The sequence below is a fragment of the Manacus candei genome, unplaced genomic scaffold (assembly GCF_025592945.1).
Source record: "Manacus candei isolate 608988 ecotype Guabito, Panama unplaced genomic scaffold, ASM2559294v1 h1tg000231l, whole genome shotgun sequence".
Taxonomy (NCBI): domain Eukaryota; kingdom Metazoa; phylum Chordata; class Aves; order Passeriformes; family Pipridae; genus Manacus; species Manacus candei.
Window position 1 is genome coordinate 11956 of NW_026138279.1, and position 23793 is coordinate 35748.

General features: G+C 58.6%; 1 protein-coding gene and 1 long non-coding RNA gene across 2 annotated transcripts in view; one reads left to right on the top strand and one right to left on the bottom strand.

Moving 5' to 3' along the window:
- Positions 1-452: 452 nt before the first annotated feature.
- The window catches only part of LOC127464529 (maestro heat-like repeat-containing protein family member 1), a gene marked incomplete at its 3' end in the record, with an annotated part of 63176 nt that continues 39835 nt past the window's right edge, over positions 453-23793 (top strand). Inside the window, exons 1-11 of the mRNA XM_051774856.1 lie at positions 453-464; positions 1865-2273; positions 2394-2435; positions 3369-3731; positions 5731-5876; positions 8555-8686; positions 10936-11098; positions 12784-12882; positions 14494-14645; positions 20193-20333; positions 21706-21798. Coding sequence (XP_051630816.1) covers positions 1919-2273; positions 2394-2435; positions 3369-3731; positions 5731-5876; positions 8555-8686; positions 10936-11098; positions 12784-12882; positions 14494-14645; positions 20193-20333; positions 21706-21798 — 1686 coding nt within the window. The remainder of the gene's footprint in view (positions 465-1864; positions 2274-2393; positions 2436-3368; positions 3732-5730; positions 5877-8554; positions 8687-10935; positions 11099-12783; positions 12883-14493; positions 14646-20192; positions 20334-21705; positions 21799-23793) is intronic.
- LOC127464526 (uncharacterized) lies at positions 17431-18563 on the bottom strand. The gene is made up of 3 exons (XR_007901425.1): positions 18490-18563; positions 17664-17758; positions 17431-17507 (listed from the first exon to the last, which is right to left on the bottom strand). It is a non-coding gene; the product is annotated as an uncharacterized LOC127464526 (long non-coding RNA).

A 23793-nucleotide genomic window follows, 5' to 3' on the forward strand; every position in this document is an offset into this window, starting at 1 on the left:
GTCCCCAAAGGTGGGGGGGTCCCCACTCTGGTCACACCCGTGTTGGGGGGTCCCCAAAGGGGTGTGGGGGGGTCCCCACTCTGGTCACGCCTCTGGGGGGTTGTGTCCCCCCCCCGGCATGGAGAGGAGAACCCCCCTTCCCCCACCTCCCCCGGACCTCCCCCCAGCGCGGGGGGGGGTCCCACGGCGTGAATTTGGGGGGGTCCCGTGTGAATTTGGGGGGTCCCGTTTGTGCCCCCCCCCCCGCCGGGGTCCGCGTTTCCCCTCCGGCCGCCACCAGGGGGCGCTGCCGGCGCGGAACCCGGAAGGCACCGCCCCCCCTTTCCGCGCGCGCAGCCAATCAGCGCGCTCAGCGCCGGCGAAGGCGCGCCCTGATAGGCGTGTCCTGAGGAGGGGGCGTGGTCTAAAAAGGGGCGTGGCCGCCACACCCGGAAGCGGCGCCGGGCGGTCCCGGAGCGGCCGCGGTGAGTTCGGGGGGGGGGGGGGGGGGGGAGGGAAGAGATTTTGGGGGGGAATGGGGGAATTTTGGGGTGGGGGGAGGAGGGAGAAGAGGATGAGGAGGGGGCGCACAGCGGGGGGGGGGACCCGCCTGCTCTTCGCGGCGGGCTCCGAGGCCTGGGAGGGAAAGACACCCCCCCCCATATCCCTCCCCTTTTTCCCATTCCTGGAGGGAATAACCCCCCCCCCCGGGGGGGCTTCCCATGGGATTGGAGCTCCGGAGCTTATTTAGGGCCCCCCCACCTGGCACAGGACGTGTCCCCCCCCCATTTCCCCCAGTCAGGACCCTCCCTGTGTGTCCCCCCCCCCATATCCCTCCCCTTTTTTCCCATTCCTGGAGGGAATAACCCCCCCCCGGGGGGGCTTCCCATGGGGATGGAGCTCCGGAGCTTATTTAGGACCCCCCCACCTGGTACAGGTGTGTCCCCCCCCCCTTTTGCCCCCATTTCCCCCCATTTCCCCCAGTCAGGACCCTCCCTGTGTCCCCCCCCTTCCTTTTCCCCATTCCTGGAGGGAATAACCCCCCCCCGGGGGGGCTTCCCATGGGGATGGAGCTCCGGAGCCTATTTAGGGCCCCCCCTCCCGGCACAGATATGTGTCCCCCCCCCCTTTTTGCCCCCATTTCCCCCAGTCAGGACCCTCCCTGTGTCCCCCCCTCCTTTTTCCCATTCCTGAAGGGAATATCCCCCCCCCCCCGGGGGGGCTTCCCATGGGATTGGAGCTCCGGAGCTTATTTAGGACCCCCCCACCTGGCACAGGTGCCCCCTCCCCACATTATCCCCCCTCCCTGCCCTCCTTTTTCCCATTTCTGGAGGGAATAACCCCCCCGGGAGGGGGCTTTTCCCTACTTTTTGGAGCCCCCCGAGGTGGGAATCGCCCCCCCGGGGGAGGGTTGGGAATCTCTGAGGATCCGAAGCCCCCCGGAGGGGGTGGGTGGGGTGCGGGAATCCCTTCCCAATCCCAGCGGGAACCCGGAATTCTTCGGGAACGTCCTTGGGGAAAGGACGGGGAACGATCCCGCCGGGACCGGCTGGACCGGCTCTGGAAAACTCTGGAATGTCACCCCTTTAAAATCCTCTTTTTCCCCCCCGAAAAAAACTTGCTCTGCCTTCCCCCAACCCCCCCTCCCGGAGCTCCCGGCCCTCCCTTTTTTTCCAGGTGCTGGAAACTTCCCTCCCTCCCAGTTTTTTTTTTTTTTTGTTGTTTTAGGGCCAAATATTTGGAGCAGCTCCCGGGAATCCCGCGGGAGCCGCCGCCGCTAATGGGGCGCCCGCCGCCATTCCAGAGGGGGGGGGGAAAAGGGGGTCGGGATTCGCCTTCCCGGGGGTGTAAAAAAAAACCAAAAAACCTCCTCCCCCTCCCGCAGGAACGCCAGGGAAGAGCCGGAGGGACCCCCCGGGATGCTCCCGCCTGGATAGGGATGTTCCCGGCAGCGGGAAGGGATCGTCCAGCTCCCAGAATTCCCGTGTCCTGCCCCGGCTGGGCCCGGCCTCGGCTTTCCCACCTGGAGCAGAGCTTCCTTCCTGCTTCCCAGCTGGAGCAGAGCTTCCCTCTTCATTCCCACCTGGAGCAGAGCTTCCCTTCTTGTTCCCACCTGGAGCAGAGCTTCCCTCCTCGTTCCCACCTGGAGCAGAGCTTCCCTCCTCATTCCCACTTGGATCAGAGCTTCCATCCTCATTCCCACCTGGATCAGAGCTTCCCTCCTCGTTCCCACCTGGATCAGAGCCTTCCTCTCCTTCCCACACCAGGATCAGCAGCTCCCTTCTCATTCCCACCTGGATAAAAGCTTCCATCTCCTTTCCCACCTGGAGCAGAGCTTCCTTCCTCATTCCCACCTGGAGCAGAGCTTCCCTTCTCATTCCCACCTGGATCAGAGCTTCCCTCCTCCTTCCCACCTGGATCAGAACCTCCCTCCTCATTCCCACCTGGATCAGAACCTCCCTCTTCCTTCCCACCAGGATCAGAACCTCCCTCTTCATTCCCACCTGGATCAGAACCTCTACCTCCTTTCCCACTGGGATCAGACACTCCCACTTCATTCCTACCTGGATAAAAGCTTCCATCTCCTTTCCCACTGGGATCAGAAGCTCCCTCCTCATTCCCACCTGGATCAGAACCTCCAGCTCCTTTCCCACTGGAATCAGAGCCTCTCTCCTCATTCCCACCTGGATAAAAGCTTCCATCGCCTTCCCACACTGGGATCAGAGCCTCTCTCCTCATTCCCACCTGGATAAAAGCTTCCATCGCCTTCCCACACTGGGATCAGAGCCTCTCTCCTCATTCCCAGCTGGATAAAAGCTTCCAGCTCCTTTCCCACCTGGAGCAGAGCTTCCCTCCTGCTTCCCACCTGGAGCAGAATCTTCCTCTCCTTCCCACACTGGGATCAGCAGCTCCCTCCTCATTCCCAGCTGGATAAAAGCTTCCATCTCCTTTCCCACCTGGAGCAGAGCTTCCCTCCTCATTCCCACCTGGATCAGAGCCTCCCTTCTCATTCCCACCTGGGATCAGAGCCTCTCTCCTCATTCCCACCTGGATAAAAGCTTCCAGCTCCTTTCCCACCTGGAGCAGAGCTTCCCTTCTCATTCCCACCTGGATAAAAGCTTCCATCTCCTTTCTTGCTTGGATCAGAGCCTCTCTCCTCATTCCCACCTGGATCAGAACCTCCCTCTCCTTTTCCACGGGAATCAGAGCCTCCCCCTTCATTCCCACCTGGATAAAAGCTTCCATCTCCTTTCCTGCTTGGATCAGAACCTCCCTCCTCATTCCCACCTGGATCAGAACCTCCCTCTTCATTCCCACCTGGATCAGAACCTCCCTCCTCATTCCCACTTGGATCAGAACCTCCCTCTCCTTCCCACTTGGATCAGAACCTCCCTCCTCATTCCCACCTGGATCAGAACCTCCCTCCTCATTCCCACCTGGATCAGAACCTCCCTCTCCTTCCCACCTGGATCAGAACCTCCCTCCTCATTCCCACCTGGATCAGAACCTCCTTCTTCATTCCCACTTGGATCAGAACCTCCCTCCTCCTTCCCACCTGGATAAAACCTCCCACCTCCCTTTCCCCCCCGGCCCCAGAGCCTCCTCTCCCTCTTTTCTCCCTGGAAGCAGGAAATCCGAGGTGGGAACAATAGGTTCTCCGGGAATTGCGGGGCGGGAGGCGGAGGAAGGCGCCGAGCTGCTCCTCCTGGGGAAGCTGGAAACGCGGAGCATGATGGAATCCCGGATCAAACGTGAGTCTGGGGGGGCCCCTCCTGCTCTCCTGCCTTCTCCCATGCCTTGGGAACGGGAATTCTGGCTGGAGGAGGAGGTGAAACCCCCCAGGGAGGAGGTCGTTCCATGCCCTGGGAATTAAATGAGTCCCATTCCCTGCTCTGGGAATGAATCCCATTCCTTGTCTTGGGAATTAATCCCAGTCCCTGCCCTGGGAATGAATCCTATTCCATGCTCTGGGAATGAATCCCAGTCCCTGTCTTGGGAATTAATCCCATTCCCTGCCCTGGGAATTAAATTAATCCCATTCCCTGCCCTGGGAATTAAATTAATCCCATTCCCTGCCCTGGGAATGAATCCCATTCCTTGCCCTGGGAATGAATCCCATTCCTTGCCCTGGGAATGAATCCCAGTCCCTTCCCTGGGAATTAAATTAATCCCAGTCCCTGTTTTGGGAATTAATCCCATTCCCTGCCCTGGGAATTAAATTAATCCCATCCCCTGCCCTGGGAATTAAATGAATCCCATCCCCTGCCCTGGGAATTAAATGAATCCCATTCCATGCCCTGGGAATTAAATGAGTCCCATTCCCTGCCCTGGAAATGAATCCCATTCCCTGCCCTGGAAAAATCCCAAAAGTGTGGGGAAAAAAAAAATCCCAAAAGTGTGGGGGAAAAAAAAATCCCAAAAGTGGGGAAAAAAATAAAATCCCAAAATGTGGGGTCTTTTGGGAAAAAGAAATCCCCAAAAAATGTGGGGTCTTTTGGGAAAAAGGATGAGGATGGATGAGCCCCTTTGGAATTCCCTGGGATGGGGAGGGCTGGGAATGGGGTTTTAGTCTGAGTTATCCCAAATGATGGACCCAGGAAAAGGGTTTGGATGTGGATGGATGAGCTCATGTGGAATTCCCTGAATTCCCTGGAATGGGAAGGGCTGGGAATGGGGTTTTAAGCTGAGTTATCCCAAATGATGGAGCCAGGAAAAGGGTTTGGATGAGGATGGATGAGCCCCTTTGGAACTCCCTGGGATGGGAAGGGCTGGGAACAGAGTTTGGGATGGATGAGCCCCTTTGGAATTCCCTGGGATGGGAAGGGCTGGGAATGGGGTTTTAAGCTGAGTTATCCCAAATGGTGGACCCAGGAAAAGGGTTTGGATGTGGATGGATGAGCCCCTGTGGAATTCCCTGGAATGGGAAGGGCTGGGAATGGGGTTTTAAGCCGAGTTCTCCCAGTTGGACCCAGGAAAATGGTTTGGATGAGGATGGTTGAGTCCCTTTGGAATTCCCTGGAATGGGAAGGGCTGGGAAAGGAGTTTTGGGTTCTCCTGAGTGGTGGCCCCAGGAAAAGGGTTTGGATGAGGATGGATGAGCCCCTTTGGAATTCCCTGGAATGAGAGCCCCTTTGGAATTCTCTGGGATAGGAAGGGCTGGGAACAGGGTTTGGGATGGATGAGCCCCTTTGGAACGGGAAGGGCTGGGAACGGGGTTTGGGATGGATGAGCCCCTTTGGAACGGGAAGGGCTGGGAACAGGGTTTGGGATGGATGAGCCCCTTTGGAATGGGAAGGGCCGGGAACGGGGTTTGGGATGGATGAGCCCCTTTGGAATGGGAAGGGCCGGGAACAGGGTTTGGGATGGATGAGCCCCTTTGGAATGGGAAGGGCTGGGAACAGGGTTTGGGATGGATGAGCCCCTTTGGAATGGGAAGGGCTGGGAACAGGGTTTGGGATGGATGAGCCCCTTTGGAATGGGAAGGGCTGGGAACAGGGTTTGGGATGGATGAGCCCCTTTGGAATGGGAAGGGCTGGGAACAGGGTTTGGGATGGATGAGCCCCTTTGGAATGGGAAGGGCCGGGAATGGGGTTTTAAGCCCAGTTCTCCCAGTTGGACCCAGGAAAAGGCTTTGGCAGGTGGGTTTAAACTCCAAGGCAGAGCTTAATTCCGACCTTGACTGGGGATTCCCTGGAATTCCTGGCAATCCAGGGGGAATTCCAGAGGCTCCTTTCCCCCCTCCCCTCCCAGGGCTGGCCACGACGCTGATGGCCGCGACGACGGACCGGGAGCCGCTGGTGCAGGAGCAGATCTCCCAGGCCCTGTGTGTGCTGGGCCAGGCCGAGCCCGAGGAGCTCCTGCACTGCTGCGACGAGTACCTGAGGCAGCACGACAAGGTGGGAATTCCCGGGAATTCCCGGCGTTCCCGGGAATCTGAGAGAGGCGCGGGGTCGCTGGATTTTAGGGGAGTCGCAGCCCCAAGTGCCCCCTCCCCAGGGATGCTCCATCCCCCAGGGATGGGGATCCAGGGCTGGGCAGCCCTTCCCAGCAGGGATTTTTCCCCAAGATCCCAAATAAACCTCCCCTGGCCCAGCTTGGGGCCGTTTCCCCTCGTCCTGTCCCTGTTCCCTGGGAGCAGAGCCCGATCCCACCTGGATCTACCCTCCTGTCCCTCTGGAATTCTCCTGATCCTGCAGCCAGGAGTGGGTTGAATTCCTCATCCCAATCCCAGCCTGGGCTTCTCATCCTGATCCTGACCCCACAGCCAGAGATGGGTTGAATTCCTCATCCCAATCCCAGGCTGGGCTCCTGATCCTGATCCTGACCCCACAGCCAGGGGTGGGTTGAATTCCTCATCCCAATCCCAAACTGGGCTCCTGATCCTGACCCTGCAGACAGGGGTGGGTTGGATTCCTCATCCCAATCCCAAGATGGGCTCCTGATCCTGATTCTAAATCCACATCCAGGGGTGGGTTGAATTCCTCATCCCAATCCCAAGATGGGCTTCTGATCCTGACCCCACAGCCAGGAGAGCTCCTGATCCTGATCCTGACCCCACATCCAGGGGTCGGTTGGATTCCTCATCCCAATCCCAGGTTGGGCTCCTGATCCTGATTCTAAATCCACATCCAGGGCTGGGTTGGATTCCTCATCCCAATCCCAGCCTGGGCTCCTTCTCCTGACCCCACATCCAGGAGTGGGTTGAATTCCTCATCCCAATCACACACTGGGCTCTTGATCCTGACCCTGCAGCCAGGAGAGGGTTGAATTCCTCATCCCAATCCCAGGCTGGGCTCCTTCTCCTGATCCTGACCCCACAGCCAGGAGTGGGTTGAATTCCTCATCCCAATCCCAGGCTGGGCTCCTGACCCTGACCCCACATCCAGGGCTGGGTTGAATTCAGAATCCCAATCCCAAACTGGGCTCCTTCTCCTGATCCTGACCCCACATCCAGGCCTGGGTTGAATTCCTCATCCCAATCCCACACTGGGCTCCTTCTCCTTCTCCTCACCCCACATCCAGGGGTGGGTTGAATTCATAGAATCACAGAATCCCAGAATCAACTGGGTTGGGAGAGACCTCTGAGATCCTCCAGTCCAACCCTTGATCCAACCCCGCCGTGGTTCCCAGCCCATGGCACTGATGCCACATCCAGTCTGTCCTTAAACACCTCCAGGGATGGAGAATCCAGTTTTGGGGTCTCTCTCTGAGTTTCCCATGAATTCTGTGGCTTTTCCCCATGGAAATCTGTGTTTTGCTCCTCGGGAATCCCCGAGGATTCCTGCTTTCCTTCCTGGTTTTTTTTTTTTTGGTTTTCCATCTGTTTTCTTTCCTCCAATCCTGTGCTGGGAGGATATCTTGGAGAGAGGGATTCCTTTGGCCTCCTTCTGCCTGGAGATGGTGGGATTATGGAATGTTTGGGGAGGGAAAAATCCCCCCTCTGAGCCCACCAGGTCCAACCAGCCCCTGAGCCCTGCCCGTGTCCCCAAGTGCCCCCTCCCCAGGGATGCTCCATCCCCCCCCAGGGATGGGGATCCAGGGCTGGGCAGCCCTTCCCAGCAGGGATTTTCCCCAATATCCCAAATAAACCTCCCCTGGCCCAGCTTGGGGCCGTTTCCCCTCGTCCTGTCCCTGTTCCCTGGGAGCAGAGCCCGATCCCACCTGGATCCACCCTCCTGTCCCCCTGGATTCCCTCTGAGCCCCCTTTTCTCCAGGCTGAGCCCCCCCAGCTCCCTCAGGAGTTCTCCAGACCCTTCCCAGCCCCTTTCCCATCCCTGGACACGCTCCAGCCCCTCCATGGCCTGCACTGGGCACCCCAAAACCTGCCCCAGGCTTGGAGGGGCCCCAGCAGTGCCAGCACAGGGGGGATCCCACCCCTGAGGATCCATCCCTGGGGATCCATCCCTCATGATCCATCCCTGAGGATCCATCCCTGATAATCCCATCCCTGATGATCCCATCCCTGATAATCCCACCCCTGATAATCCCATCCCTGAGGATCCATCCCTGATGATCCATCCCTGATGATCCTATCCTTGATGATCCATCCCTGACAATCCATCCTTCAGAATCCCCCCCCGACGATCCCATCCCTGAGGATCCATCCCTGAGGATCCATCCTTCAGAATCCCACCCCTGATGATCCATCCCTGACGATCCATCCCTCAGGATCCATCCCTGATGATCCCACTCCTGAGGATCCATCCCTGATAATCCCACCCCTGACAATCCCATCCCTCAAGATCCATCCCTCATGATCCCATCCCTGATGATCCATCCCTGATAATCCCACCCCTGATGATCCATCCCTCAGAATCCCATCCCTGATGATCCCTTCCCTGATGATCCATCCCTGATGATCCCACCCCTCATGATCCCATCCCTGATAATCCCATCCCTGAGGATCCATCCCTGATAATCCCACACCTAACAATCCACCCCTGATGATCCATCCCTGAGGATCCATCCCTGAGGGTCCCATCCTTCAGAATCCCATCCCTGATGATCCCATCCCTCAAGATCCATCCCTGATCATCCCATTCCTGCTGATCCCTGTGTGATCCCTGTGTCCCAGCTGGCCTACCCTCACCGGGTGATCATCCTGAAGGCCATGGAGACCGTGGTGAGGAACAACATCGACCTGCTGGACAAGAGCACGGCCAAGGTGGTCATTTTCCTGGCCTCCAACGAGATGACCAAGTCCAAGGTACGGCCGGAGAGGGGCCAGGGAGCTGCTCCAAGGGCTCTGGAGCCAGGCTGGGAGAGCTGGGAATGTTCCCCTGGAGAAGGGGAAGGATCCAGGGAGACCTTGGAGCCCCTTCCAGGGCCTGAAGGGGCTCCAGGAGAGCTGGAGAGGGACTGGGGACAAGGGCTGGAGGGACAGCACCCAGGGAATGGCTTCCCAGGGTTAGGGGGGAGAGTGGGAAGGGATTCCTGGCTGGGAGGGTGGGGAGGGGCTGGGATGGAATTCCCAGAGGAGCTGTGGCTGCCCCTGGATCCCTGGGAGTGTCCAAGGGCAGGTTGGATCCCCCTGGGATGGTGGGAGGTGTCCCTGCCCGTGGCAGGGGGTGGGAATGGATGTCACTGCTGCAATCCCACCCCAACTCCTGCAATCCCAAACTCCTGCAATCCCAAACTCCTGCAATCCCACCCCAACTCTTGCAATCCCACCCCAAATTCCTGCAATCCCACCCCAACTCCTGCAATCCCACCCCAACTCCTGCAATCCCAAACTCCTGCAATCCCAAACTCCTGCAATCCCACCCCAATTCCTGCAATCCCACCCCAATTCCTGCAATCCCACCCCAATTCCTGCAATCCCACCCCAACTCCTGCAGCTCAGCCAGCGGGATTTAAGGAAGGAGGAGGGAATGGAGGAATATCCCCCTGGAAATTGGGGATACTGGGATCAGGGGTTAGGCCAGGCCTGGGAATCCTTTTCCACCCTCTGAGCTCACACTTGGTCCTTCCTTGGGATGGGAAAGGGGGCGGGGGGATGGCTTCAAACTGGGAAAAGGGGAGATTTCCACGGGATATTGGGAAGGGATTCCTGGCTGGGAGGGTGGGGAGGGGCTGGGATGGAATTCCCAGAGGAGCTGTGGCTGCCCCTGGATCCCTGGGAGTGTCCCAGGCCAGGTTGGATCCCCCTGGGATGGTGGGAGGTGTCCCTGCCCGTGGCAGGGGGTGGGAATGGATGTCACTGCTGCAATCCCACCCCAACTCCTGCAATCCCAAACTCCTGCAATCCCAAACTCCTGCAATCCCACCCCAACTCTTGCAATCCCACCCCAAATTCCTGCAATCCCACCCCAATTCCTGCAATCCCACCCCAACTCCTGCAATCCCACCCCAATTCCTGCAATCCCACCCCAACTCCTGCAATCCCAACAATTCCTGCAATCCCACCCCAACTCCTGCAATCCCAAACTCCTGCAATCCCACCCCAATTCCTGCAATCCCACCCCAATTCCTGCAATCCCACCCCAAACTCCTGCAATCCCACCCCAACTCCTGCAATCCCAAACTCCTGCAATCCCACCCCAACTCCTGCAATCCCAACAATTCCTGCAATCCCACCCCAATTCCTGCAATCCCACCCCAACTCCTGCAATCCCAAACTCCTGCAATCCCACCCCAATTCCTGCAATCCCACCCCAATTCCTGCAATCCCACCCCAAACTCCTGCAATCCCACCCCAACTCCTGCAATCCCAAACTCCTGCAATCCCACCCCAACTCCTGCAATCCCAACAATTCCTGCAATCCCACCCCAATTCCTGCAATCCCACCCCAACTCCTGCAATCCCACCCCAACTCCTGCAATCCCCCCCCAATTCCTGCAATCCCACCCCAACTCCTGCAATCCCCCCCCAATTCCTGCAATCCCACCCCAAATCCTGCAATCCCAAACTCCTGCAATCCCACCCCAATTCCTGCAATCCCAAACTCCTGCAATCCCACCCCAATTCCTGCAATCCCACCCCAACTCCTGCAGCTCAGCCAGCGGGATTTAAGGAAGGAGGAGGGAATGGAGGAATATCCCCCTGGAAATTGGGGATACTGGGATCAGGGGTTAGGCCAGGCCTGGGAATCCTTTTCCACCCTCTGAGCTCACACTTGGTCCTTCCTTGGGATGGGAAAGGGGGCGGGGGGATGGCTTCAAACTGGGAAAAGGGGAGATTTCCACGGGATATTGGGAAGGGATTCCTGGCTGGGAGGGTGGGGAGGGGCTGGGATGGAATTCCCAGAGGAGCTGTGGCTGCCCCTGGATCCCTGGGAGTGTCCCAGGGCAGGTTGGATCCCCCTGGGATGGTGGGAGGTGTCCCAGCCCCTGGGATGATCCCAAAGGTCATTTCCCACCCAACCCATTCCCCTGGGACTTCGGGGAAGCCCCTCAGGCTCCAGGGGAGGCTCCAGGTCCAACATTCCTGCCATTCCATCCCATTATTCCTTCCAGGAGGTGATCTGGGAATGGCAGCAGGCCGCCAGCAACGTCCTGGTGGCCGTGGGGCGGCGCTTCGTCAACAAGGTCATGGAGGAGGTGCTGAGCAAATTCCAGCCGGGAATTCTGCCCCACTACTTCGTCCTGCAGACCTTCGCCAACCTCGCCGCGGCCAACGGTGAGCGGGAAGGGCACCGGGAATGCTGGGAATACTGGGAGAACTGGGAGAACTGGGAGAACTGGGAGAACTGGGATTTCGGCATCTCCTGATGGCTCTGGGGTGTTTCCCAAGGAAATTCTGGAATTCTCAGAGCTGGGAAGGGATTTTTGCGGCTGGAACACCCTGAAAAGTCATTATTGAGACTTGGTGTTCCTGGGATTTGAGCCCAGGCAGGGAATTCCCAATGGATAACAGGGATAGAACTGGGATTTTGGCATCTCCTGATGGCTCTGGGGTGTTCCCAAGGAAATTCTGGAGGTCTTGGAGCTGGGAAGGGATTTTTGGGGCTGGAACACCCTGAAAAGTCCTTATTGAGACTTGGTGTTCCTGGGATGGGAGCCCAGGCAGGGAATTCCCTATGGATAACAGGGATAGAACTGGGATTTTGGCATCTCCTGATGGCCCTGGGGGCTTCCAGAGGAAATTCTGGAATTCTTGGAGCTGGGAAGGGATTTTTGGGGCTGGAACACCCTGAAAAGTCATCATTAAGACTTGGTGTTCCTGGGATTGGAGCCCAGGCAGGGAATTCCCTGTGGATAATAGGGATAATGGATAATATGGATAATATGGATAATATGGATAATATGGATAATATGGATATATAGATTATCTGGATATATGGATAATATGGATAATATGGATAATATGGATAATATGGATAATATGGATATATGGATAATATGGATAATATGGATAATATGGATAATATGGATAATATGGATATATGGATAATATGGATAATATGGATATATGGATATATGGATAATATGGATATATGGATATATGGATAATATGGATATATGGATAATATGGATATATGGATAATATGGATATATGGATAATATGGATAATATGGATAATATGGATATATGGATAATATGGATAATATGGATAATATGGATATATGGATATATGGATAATATGGATATATGGATATATGGATAATATGGATAATATGGATAATATGGATAATATGGATATATGGATAATATGGATAATATGGATATATGGATATATGGATAATATGGATATATGGATAATATGGATAATATGGATATATGGATAATATGGATAATATGGATATATGGATAATATGGATAATATGGATAATATGGATATATGGATAATATGGATAATATGGATAATATGGATATATGGATAATATGGATATATGGATATATGGATAATATGGATAATATGGATATATGGATATATGGATAATATGGATAAGCACTTCCAAGAGCTCTGGGCTGAACTGGGTGGGATTCCCAAGTGCAGGAATTTCCAAGGATGAGGGATCTGGGCTCCTCTGTTCCTGGGTCCATCCCTGCTCCCATCTGGAGCTCCAGCAGCCTCTGGAGACCCCACATGGATCCCAAATCCCTCCATCCCTGCAGGGAACAAGGAGCAGCATCCCAAACCTCCCCCCTATTCCCAGGACATCCAGCAGATCCTGCTTTTCCAGAGGGGAGGAGCCCACAAGTCCTGGAGCAGCTCCGGGAGCTCCGGAGCAAAATGAGGCTCCTGTGGCTGCATCCAGAGGGATTTCCTTCCCAGATCCTGTGTGATCCTGCTGAGATCCAATACCAGGAATTCCTGGGTGGTTTTTTTTATGGAAAAACCTCTCCCTGCTTCCTTCCCAGTGTTTGGAATGGTGCCTTTCCTCAACTCCATCCTGGGGACGATGCTGCCCATGCTGGGAATGGCCAAGCAGGACCACATGAAATCCGTCTTCTGCTACGGTAAAAACCCTGGGAAAGGGGCTCTTTTCCCTGGAAAAGGGAGTTCTTGGGATGAGGGGGGTGTGGGGGGAATTTTATCTGGGAGCAGGGAAGGGTTGGATCCCATCTTGCTGGGAATCTGGGCTTGGAGCAACCTGGGATTAGCTGGAGGTGTCCCCGGAAGGTCCCTTCCCACCCAAAGCATTCCAGGATTCCCTGATCCAGGAAAAAGTCCTGTCTGATCCCACTTTGTGCCCTTGGTGTTCATCCTCTGGCAAAGAGGCCGTGGAGGTGTCCTGGGGTGACCATCCCGGTGGGATTGGGAAGGAAAGAGGGATCATGGAGGGGCTGGAGCGTGTCCAGGGATGGGAACGGGGCTGGGAAGGGGCTGGAGGACTCCTGAGGGAGCTGGGGGGGCTCAGCCTGGAGAAAAGGGGGCTCAGAGGGAATCCAGGGGGACAGGATCATCAGGGATGGATCCTCAGGGGTGGGATTGCAGGAGTTGGGGTGGGATTGCAGGAGTTGGGGTGGGATTGATGGAATTGGGGTGGGATTGCAGGAGTTGGGGTGGGATTGCAGGAGTTTGGGATTGCAGGAATTGGGGTGGGATTGCAGGAGTTGGGGTGGGATTGATGGAATTGGGGTGGGATTGCAGGAGTTGGGGTGGGATTGCAGGAGTTGGGGTGGGATTGCAGGAATTGGGGTGGGATTGCAGGAGTTGGGGTGGGATTGATGGAATTGGGGTGGGATTGCAGGAGTTGGGGTGGGATTGCAGGAATTTGAGATTGCAGGAGTTGGGGTGGGATTGCAGGAGTTGGGATTGCAGGAGTTGGGGTGGGATTGCAGGAGTTGGGGTGGGATTGCAGGAGTTGGGATTGCAGGAGTTGGGGTGGGATTGCAGGAGTTGGGATTGCAGGAATTTGGGATTGCAGGAGTTGGGGTGGGATTGCAGGAGTTGGGATTGCAGGAGTTTGGGATTGCAGGAGTTGGGGTGGGATTGCAGGAATTGGGGTGGGATTGCAGGAATTGGGGTGGGATTGCAGGAGTTGGGGTGGGATTGCAGGAGTTGGGATTGCAGGAGTTTGGGATTGCAGGAGTTGGGGTGGGATTGCAGGAGGAACATCCATTCCCACCCCCTGCCACGGGCAGGGACACCTCCCACCATCCCAGGGTGATCCAACCTGCCCTGGGACACTCCCAGGGATCCAGGGGCAGCCACAGCTCCTCTGGGAATTCCATCCCAGCCCCTCCCCACCCTCCCAGCCAGGAATCCCTTCCCACTCTCCCCCCTAACCCTGGGAAGCCATTCCCTGGGTGCTGTCCCTCCAGCCCTTGTCCCCAGTCCCTCTCCAGCTCTCCTGGAGCCCCTTCAGGCCCTGGAAGGGGCTCCAAGGTCTCCCTGGATCCTTCCCCTTCTCCAGGGGAACATTCCCAGCTCTCCCAGCCCGGCTCCAGAGCCCTTGGAGCAGCTCCTTGTCCCCTCTGGATTCCCTCCAGCAGCTCTGATGTTGAGGATCTGGAGCTTCCTGGTGCCTCCCTGTCCCTGGAGTTGCTCCCAGTCCCGCAGCACCTCCACCAGCTGGTTTTTTTGGGGGTGATGGTTCTGAAACACCCCCCCAATTTGTGTCCCAGCCCTGCAGCACTTCAGTGAGAGCATCCAGGAGTACCTGGCCAACCTGGACCAGGCCCCCGACCCCACGGTGAGGAAGGACACCTTCTCCAACGAGATCTTCTGCGCCTACGAGGTGCTCTTCAACGGCTGGCTGCAGCACCGCGAGGCCAAGGTGGGCAGGGGGGGACACTGAGGGGCTGGGACCCCCAGGGTGAGGGTTTGGGGGGCTGGGACCCCCTCTGGGTGAGGATTTGGGGGGCTGGGACCCACCCTGGGTGTGGTTTTGGGGGGCTGAGACTCCTCTGGGTGTGGGTTTGGGGGGCTGAGACTCATCTAGGTGTGGATTTGGGGGGCTGAGACTCCTCTGGGTGTGGGTTTGGGGGGCTGGGACCCACCCTGGGTGTGGGTTTGGGGGGCTGAGACCGCCCTGGGGGAGGATTTGGGGGTCTCAGACCCACCCTGGGTGTGGATTTGGGGGTCTCTGGACGTCCCTGGGAGTGGGTTTGGGGGGCTGGGACCCACCCTGGGGGTGGATTTGGGGGGCTGGGACCCACCCTGGGGGTGGATTTGGGGGTCTGAGACCTCCTGGGTGTGGATTTGGGGGTCTGAGCCCCCCTGGGTGTGGATTTGGGGGGGTGGGACCCTCCCCTGGGTGAGGGGCTGGGGGGCTGAGACCTCCTTGGGTGTGGATTTGGGGGGCTGAGACCTCCTTGGGTGTGGATTTGGGGGGGTGGGACCTCCTTGGGTGTGGATTTGGGGGGGGATGAGACTCCCCTGGGTGAGAATTTGTGGGGCTGAGACTCCCCTGGGTGTGGATTTGGGGGGGTGAGACTCTTCTGGATGTGGGTTTGGGGGGCTGAGACTCACCTAGGTGTGGATTTGGGGGGGTGGGACTCCTCTGGGTGTGGGTTTGGGGGTCTGAGCCCCCCTGGGTGTGGATTTGGGGGGGTGGGACCCCACCTGGGTGTGGGGCTGGGGGGCTGAGACCTCCTTGGGTGTGGATTTGGGGGGTGGGACATCCCTGGGTGTGGATTTGGGGGGGTGGGACATCCCTGGGTTTGGATTTGTGGGGCTGGGACATTCCTGGGTGTGGATTTGGGGGTCTCTGGACGTCCCTGGGTGTGGATTTGGGGGGGTGGGACATCCCTGGGTGTGGATTTGTGGGGCTGGGACATCCCTGGGTGTGGATTTGGGGGTCTCTGGACGTCCCTGGGTGTGGATTTGTGGGGCTGGGACCTCCCTGGGTGTGGATTTGGGGGTCTGAGACCCCCCTGGGGAGAGGATTTCTGGGGTTGAGACCTCCTTGGGTGTGGATTTGGGGGGCTGAGACTCCTCTGGGTGTGGATTTGGGGGGCTGGGACCTCCCTGGGGAGAGGATTTGTGGGGTTGAGACCTCCTTGGGTGTGGAGTTGGGTGGTTGGGACATCCCTGGGTATGGATTTGGGGGTCTCTGGACATCCCTGGGTGTGGATTGGGGGGGTGGGACATCCCTGGGTGTGGATTTGTGGGGCTGGGACATCCCTGGGTGTGGGTTTGGGGGTCTCTGGATGTCCCTGGGTGTGGATTTGGGGGGTCTGAGCACCCCTGGGTGTGGATTTGGGGGGCTGAGACTCTTCTGGGTGTGGATTTGGGGGGCTGGGACCCAACCTGGGGGTGGGTTTGGGGGCTGGGACTCCCTGGGTGTGGAACTGGGGGGGATGAGACTCCCCTGGGTGTGGATTTGGGGGTCTCTGGATGTCCCTGGGTGTGGATTTGGGGGTCTGAGCTCCCCTGGGTGTGGATTTGGGGGGCTGGGACCCACCCTGGATGTGGGTTTGGGGGGCTGAGACTCCTCTGGGTTAGGATTTGGGGGGCTGAGACCCTCTGGGTGAGGGGCTGGGGGGCTGGGAGATCCCTGGGGGAGGATTTGGGAACCCTGAGACCTCTCTGAATGAGGAGTTGAGGGTCTGAGACCCCCCTGGGGAGAGGATTTGTGGGGTTGAGACCTCCTTGGACGTGGAGTTGGGTGGTTGGGACATCCCTGGGGGCTGAGACTCTTCTAGGTGTGGATTTGGGGGGGTGAGACTCCTCTGGGTGTGGATTTGGGGGTCTCTGGACATCCCTGGGTGTGGAATTGGGGGCTGAGACCCCCCTGGGAGAGGATTTGGGGACCCTGAGACCTCTGTGAATGAGGAGTTGAGGGTCTGAGACCCTCCTGGGGAGAGGATTTCTGGGGTTGAGACCTCCTTGGATGTGGAGTTGGGGGGCTGAGACTCCCCTGGGTGTGGGTTTAGGGGGGTGAGTCCTCCTTGGGATAGAATTTGGGGGACTGGGACCTCCCTGGGTGTGGATTTGGGGGGCTGGGACATCCCTGAGTGAGGATTTGTGGGGCTGAGACTCCTCTGGGTGTGGATTTGGGGGTCTGAGACCCCCCTGGGGAGAGGATTTCTGGGGTTGAGACCTCCTTGGATGTGGATTTGGGGGGCTGGGACCGCCTGGGTGTGGAACTGGGGGGTCTGAGCCCCCCTGGGTGTGGATTTGGGGGGGTCTCTGGACGTCCCTGGGTGTGGATTTGGGGGTCTGAGCCCCCCTGGGTGTGGATTTGGGGGGGTGGGACCCTCCCCTGGGTGAGGGGCTGGGGGGCTGAGACCTCCTTGGGTGTGGATTTGGGGGGCTGAGACCTCCTTGGGTGTGGATTTGGGGGGGTGGGACATCCCTGGGTGTGGATTTGGGGGGGTGGGACATCCCTGGGTGTGGATTTGTGGGGCTGGGACTCCCCTGGGTGTGGATTTGGGGGGGTGAGACCTCCTTGGGTGTGGAACTGGGAGGGATGAGACCCCCTGGGTGTGGATTTGGGGGGCTGAGACCCCCCTGGGAGAGGATTTGGGGACCCTGAGACCTCTGTGAATGAGGAGTTGGGGGGCTGAGACCCCCCTGGGTGTGGATTTGGGGGTCTCTGGACATCCCTGGGTGTGGAATTGGGGGGCTGGGACCCACCCTGGGGGTGGTTTTGGGGGGCTGAGACCTCCTTGGGATAGAATTTGGGGTCTGTGACCTCCCTCGGGGAGGATTTGGGAACCATGAGACTTCCTTGGATGTGGAGTTGGGTGGTTGGGACCCCCTGGGTGTGGGTTTGGGGGGGTGGGACTCATCTAGGTGTGGATTTGGGGGGCTGGGACCCCCTCTGGGTGAGGATTTGGGGGGCTGAGACCTTCCTGGGGAGAGGATTTGTGGGGTTGAGACCTCCTTGGGTGTGGAGTTGGGTGGTTGGGACATCCCTGGGTGTGGATTTGGGAGGGATGAGACCTCCTTGGGTGTGGATTTGGGGGGGTGGGACCCACCCTGGGGGTGGATTTGGGGGGGCTGGGACCCCTTGGGTGAGGGGCTGGGGGGCTGGGAGATCCCTGGGGGAGGATTTGGGAACCCTGAGACCTCTCTGAATGAGGAGTTGGGGGTCTGAGACCCCCCTGGGGAGAGGATTTGTGGGGTTGAGACCTCCTTGGACGTGGAGTTGGGTGGTTGGGACATCCCTGGGGGCTGAGACTCTTCTAGGTGTGGATTTGGGGGGGTGAGACTCCTCTGGGTGTGGGTTTGGGGGTCTCTGGACATCCCTGGGTGTGGATTTGGGGGTCTGAGATCCCCCTGGGAAGAGGATTTCTGGGGTTGAGACCTCCTTGGATGTGGATTTGGGGGGCTGGGACCCCCTGGGGGTGGGTTTGGGGGGCTGGGACCTCCTTGGATGTGGAGTTGGGACATCCCTGGGTGTGGAATTGGGAGGGATGAGACCTCCTGGATGAGGATTTGGGGGTCTGAGACCTCCCTGGGGGAGGATTTGGGGGTCTCAGACCCACCCTGGGTGTGGATTTGGGGGTCTGAGACCTCCCTAGGAAGAGGATTTGTGGGGTTGAGACTTCCCTGGGTGTGGACTTGGGGGTCTCTGGACATCCCTGAGTGTGGATTTGGGGGACTGAGACCCCCCTGGGAGAGGATTTGGGGACGCTGAGACCTTTCTGAATGAGGATTTGGGGGTCTGAGACCCCCTGGGTTTGGATTTGGGGGTCTCTGGATGTCCCTGGGTGTGGATTTGGGGGTCTCTGGACATCCCTGGGTGTAGATTTGGGGCTCTGAGCCCCCCTGGGTGTGGAATTTGGGGGTCTGAGCCCCCCTGGGTGTGGATTTGGGGGGTCTGAGCCCCCCTGGGTGTGGATTTGGGGGGACTGAGCCCCCTTGGGTGTGGATTTGGGGGTCTCTGGATGTCCCTGGGTGTGGATTTGGGGGGACTGAGCCCCCTTGGGTGTGGATTTGGGGGTCTCTGGACATCCCTGGGTGTGGAATTGAGGGCTCTGAGCCCCCCTGGGTGTGGAATTGAGGGCTCTGAGCCCCCCTGGGTGTGGAATTGGGTGTCTCTGAGCCCCCCTGGGTGTGGATTTGGGGGGTCTGAGCCCCCCTGGGTGTGGAATTGAGGGCTCTGAGCCCCCCTGGGTGTGGAATTGAGGGGTCTGAGCCCCCCTGGGTGTGGATTTGGGGGCTCTGAGCCCCCCTGGGTGTGGATTTGGTGGTCTGAGCCCCCCTTGGTTTGGAATTGGGTGGTCTGATCCCCCCTGGGTGTGGATTTGGGGGGTCTGAGCCCCCCTGGGTGTGGATTTGGGGGGTCTCTGGACACCCTTGGGTGTGGATTTGGGGGGTCTGAGCCCCCCAGGGTGTGGATTTGGGTGGTCTGAGCCCCCCTGGGTTTGGATTTGGGGGTCTCTGGACATCCCTGGGTGTGGTTTTAGGGGTCTGAGCCCCCCTGGGTGTGGAATTGAGGGCTCTGATCCCCCCTGGGTGTGGAATTGAGGGTTCTGAGCCCCCCTGGGTGTGGAATTGAGGGCTCTGAGCCCCCCTGGGTGTGGATTTGAGGGCTCTGAGCCCCCCTGGGTGTGGAACTGGGGGGTCTGAGCCCCCCTGGGTGTGGATTTGGGGGGTCTGAGCCCCCCTGGGTGTGGATTTGGGTGTCTCTGATCCCCCCTGGGTGTGGAATTGAGGGCTCTGAGCCCCCCTGGGTGTGGATTTGGGGGTCTCTGGACATCCCTGGGTTTGGATTGGGGGGTCTTAGCCCCCCTTGGTGTGGAATTGGGTGGTCTGAGCCCCCCTGGGTGTTGAATTGGGGGCTCTTGCCATCCCTGGGTGTGGATTTGGGGGGTCTGAGCCCCCCTGGGTGTGGATTTGGGGGTCTCTGAACCCCCCTGGGTTTGGATTGGGGGGTCTTAGCCCCCCTTGGTGTGGAATTGGGTGGTCTGAGCCCCCCTGGGTGTGGATTTGGGGCTCTGAGACCCCCTGGGTGTGGATTTGGGGGGTCTCTGGACACCCCTGGGTGTGGAATTGAGGGCTCTGAGACCCCCTTGGTGTGGATTTGGGGGTCTCTGGACATCCCTGGGTGTGGTTTTAGGGGTCTGAGCCCCCCTGGGTGTGGAATTGAGGGCTCTGAGCCCCCCTGGGTGTGGATTTGGGGGGTCTGAGCCCCCCTGGGTGTGGAATTGAGGGCTCTGAACCCCCCTGGGTGTGGAATTGGGGGGTCTCTGGACATCCCTGGGTTTGGAATTGGGGCTCTGAGCCCCCCTGGGTGTGGATTTGGGGGGTCTCTGGACATCCCTGGGTGTGGTTTTAGGGGTCTGAGCCCCCCTGGGTGTGGATTTGGGGGCTCTGAGCCCCCCTGGGTGTGGATTTGGGGGGTCTCTGGCCATCCCTGCCCTCCCTGCAGCTCAGGCTGGCCGTGGTGGAGGCCCTGGGGCCCATGAGTTACCTGATGCCCAGCGAGAGGCTGGAGGAGCAGCTCCCAAAGCTCATCCCCGGGATTTTGGGCCTCTACAAGAAACACAGCGAGGCCTTTTCCATCTCCAAGGTGAGCAGGGGCCTCCCCTGGCCCAAATTCCGGGGTTGGAATGTCCAGGGGATGAGCTGGGAAGGGGTTGGAGCTCCGGGAAGGGGCTGAGGGAGCTGGGGGGGCTCAGCCTGGGGAAAAAAGGGGGCTCAGGGGGGAACTTCTGGCTCCCTAAAACCCCCTGAGAGGAGGGGAGAGATGGGGGGGGGACAAGGGACAGGAGGAGAAGCCTGAAATCCTGAAATCCATGCCAGGAGACCTCCCTGGGTGTGGGGTTGAGACCTCCCTGGGTGTGGATTTGGGGGGGTGGGACATCCCTGGGTGTGGATTTGGGGGGGTGGGACATCCCTGGGTGTGGATTTGGGGGGCTGAGACCCCCCTGGGTGTGGATTTGGGGGGCTGAGACCCCCCTGGGGAGAGGATTTGTGGGGTTGAGACCCCCTTGGGTGTGGAGTTGGGTGGTTGGGACATCCCTGGGTGTGGAACTGGGGGGGATTTGGGGACCCTGAGACCTCCTTTGAATAGAATTTGGGGTCTGAGACCTCCTTGGGATAGAATTTGGGGTCTGAGACCTCCTTGGGATAGAGTTTGGGGTCTGAGACCTCCTTTGGAATAGAATTTGGGGTCTGAGACCTCCCTGGAATAGAATTTGGGGTCTGAGACCTCCTTGGAATAGAGTTTGGGGTCTGTGACCTCCTTGGGATAGAATTTGGGGTCTGAGACCTCCTTTGAATCAAATTTGGGGTCTGAGACCTCCTTGGAATAGAATTTTGGGGTCTGAGACCTCTCTGGGGGAGGATTTGTGGTCTGAGACCTCCTTGGAATAGAGTTTGGGGTCTGAGACCTCCTTGGAGTAGAATTTGGGGTCTGTGACCTCCTTGGGATAGAATTTGGGGTCTGTGACCTCCTTGGGATAGAATTTTGGGGTCTGAGACCTCTCTGGGGGAGGATTTGGGGTCTGAGACCTACTTGGGATAGAATTTGGGGTCTGAGACCTCCCTGGGGGTCAGGATTTTGGGTCTGAGACCTCCCTGGAGTAGAATTTGGGGTCTGAGACCTCCTTGGAATAGAATGAGGTCTGTGACCTCCTTGGAATAGAGTTTGGGGTCTGAGACCTCCTTTGGATAGAATTTGGGGTCTGAGACCTCCCTGGAGGAGGATTTGGGGACCCTGAGACCTCCTTGGAATAGAATTTGGGGTCTGTGACCTCCCTGGAATAGAATTTGGGGACTCTGAGACCTCCCTGGAGTAGAATTTGGGGTCTGAGACCTCCTTGGAATAGATTTTTGGGTCTGAGACCTCCCTGGGGGGCAGGATTTTGGGGTCTGGACCCCCTCTGTGCCCCACCTGTGCCCCCCTGACCCCCCGTACCCTCCTCCCCTCTCCTTCCCAGAGCCTCTCCCAAATCCTGGAAGCCTCCGTGGGCATCGGGAGCCGCAGCCTGGACGGGCAGCTGGACGGTCTGCTGGGCACCCTGCACCCCCAGGTGAGACCCTGAACCCCCAGGTGAGACCCTGCACCCCCAGGTGAGACCCTGAACCCCCAGGTGAGCCCTTGAACCCCCAGGTAAGACCCTGAACCCCCAGGTGAGCCCCTGAACCCCCAGGTGAGACCCTGCACCCTCAGGTGAGGTCACTGCACCCCCAGGTGAGGTCACTGCACCCCCAGGTGAGCCCCTGAACCCTCAGGTGAGACCCTGCACCCCCAGGTGAGGTCACTGCACCCCCAGGTGAGGTCACTGCACCACCAGGTGAGACCCTGAACCCTCAGGTGAGACCCTGAACCCCCAGGTGAGGTCACTGCACCCCCAGGTGAGACACCTGCACCCCCAGGTGAGACCCTGAACCCCCAGGTGAGCCCCTGAACCCCCAGGTGAGGTCACTGCACCCCCAGGTGAGGTCACTGCACCCCCAGGTGAGACACCTGAACCCTCAGGTGAGCCCCTGAACCCCCAGGTGAGGTCACTGCACCCCCAGGTGAGACCCCTGAACCCCAAGGTGAGACCCTGAACCCCCAGGTGAGACCCTGCAGCCCCAGGTGAGACCCTGCACCCCCAGGTGAGGTCACTGAACCCTCAGGTGAGACACCTGAACCCTCAGGTGAGCCCCTGAACCCCCAGGTGAGCCCCTGAACCCCCAGGTGAGACCCTGAACCCCCAGGTGAGACCCTGCACCACCAGGTGAGGCTCCTGAACCCTCAGGTGAGACACCTGAACCCTCAGGTGAGCCCCTGAACCCCCAGGTGAGGTCACTGCACCCCCAGGTGAGACCCTGCACCCCCAGGTGAGACCCTGAACCCCCAGGTGAGACCCTGCACCCCCAGGTGAGACCCTGCACCCCCAGGTGAGACCCTGAACCCCCAGGTGAGACCCTGCACCCCCAGGTGAGGTCACTGCACCCCCAGGTGAGCCCTCTGAACCCCCAGGTGAGACCCTGCACCCCCAGGTAAGACCCTGAACCCCCAGGTGAGCCCCTGAACCCCCAGGTGAGGTCACTGCACCCCCAGGTGAGACACCTGAACCCCCAGGTGAGACCCTGCACCCCCAGGTGAGACCCTGAACCCCCAGGTGAGGTCACTGCACCCCCAGGTGAGACCCCTGAACCCCCAGGTGAGACCCTGAACCCCCAGATGACTATCCACCCCTGATGATCCACCCCTGATGATCCCATCCCTGATGACCCATCCCTGATGATCCCAATCCCACCCCTGATGATCCCACCCCTGCCCCTCTGGCTCTCTCTCCTCTCTCCCACAGATCTGTGCTCCCCTGAGGATCCATCCCTGATAATCCATCCCTGATAATCCCATCCCTGGTGATTCCACCCCTGCCGACCCACCCCTGACCCTCTGGCTCTCTCTCTCTCCCCCACAGATCTGTGCTCCCCTGAGGATCCATCCCTTATAATCCCACCCCTGATGATCCATCCCTGATGATCCACCCCTGATGATTCCACCCCTGCTGATCCATCCCTGACCCTCTGGCTCTCTCCTCTCTCCCACAGATCTGTGCTCCCCTGATGATCCCACCCCTGATAATCCCACCCCTGATAATCCCATCCCTGATAATCCATGCCTGATGATCCACCCCTGATGATCCCAATCCCACCCCTGATAATCCCACCCCTGCCCCTCTGGCTCTCTCCTCTCTCCCACAGATCTGTGCTCCCCTGATGATCCATCCCTGATAATCCATCCCTGATAATCCCATCCCTGGTGATTCCACCCCTGCTGACCCACCCCTGACCCTCTGGCTCTCTCTCCTCTCTCCCACAGACCTGTGCTCCCCTGATGATCCCATCCCTGATGATCCATCCCTGATAATCCCATCCCTGATAATCCCATCCCTGATGATCCCACCCCTGCTGATCCCACCCCTGACCCTCTGGCTCTCTCTCTCCTCTCTCCCACAGATCTGTGCTCCCCTGATAATCCCACCCCTGATAATTCCATCCCTGCTGATCTATCCCTGATAATCCATCCC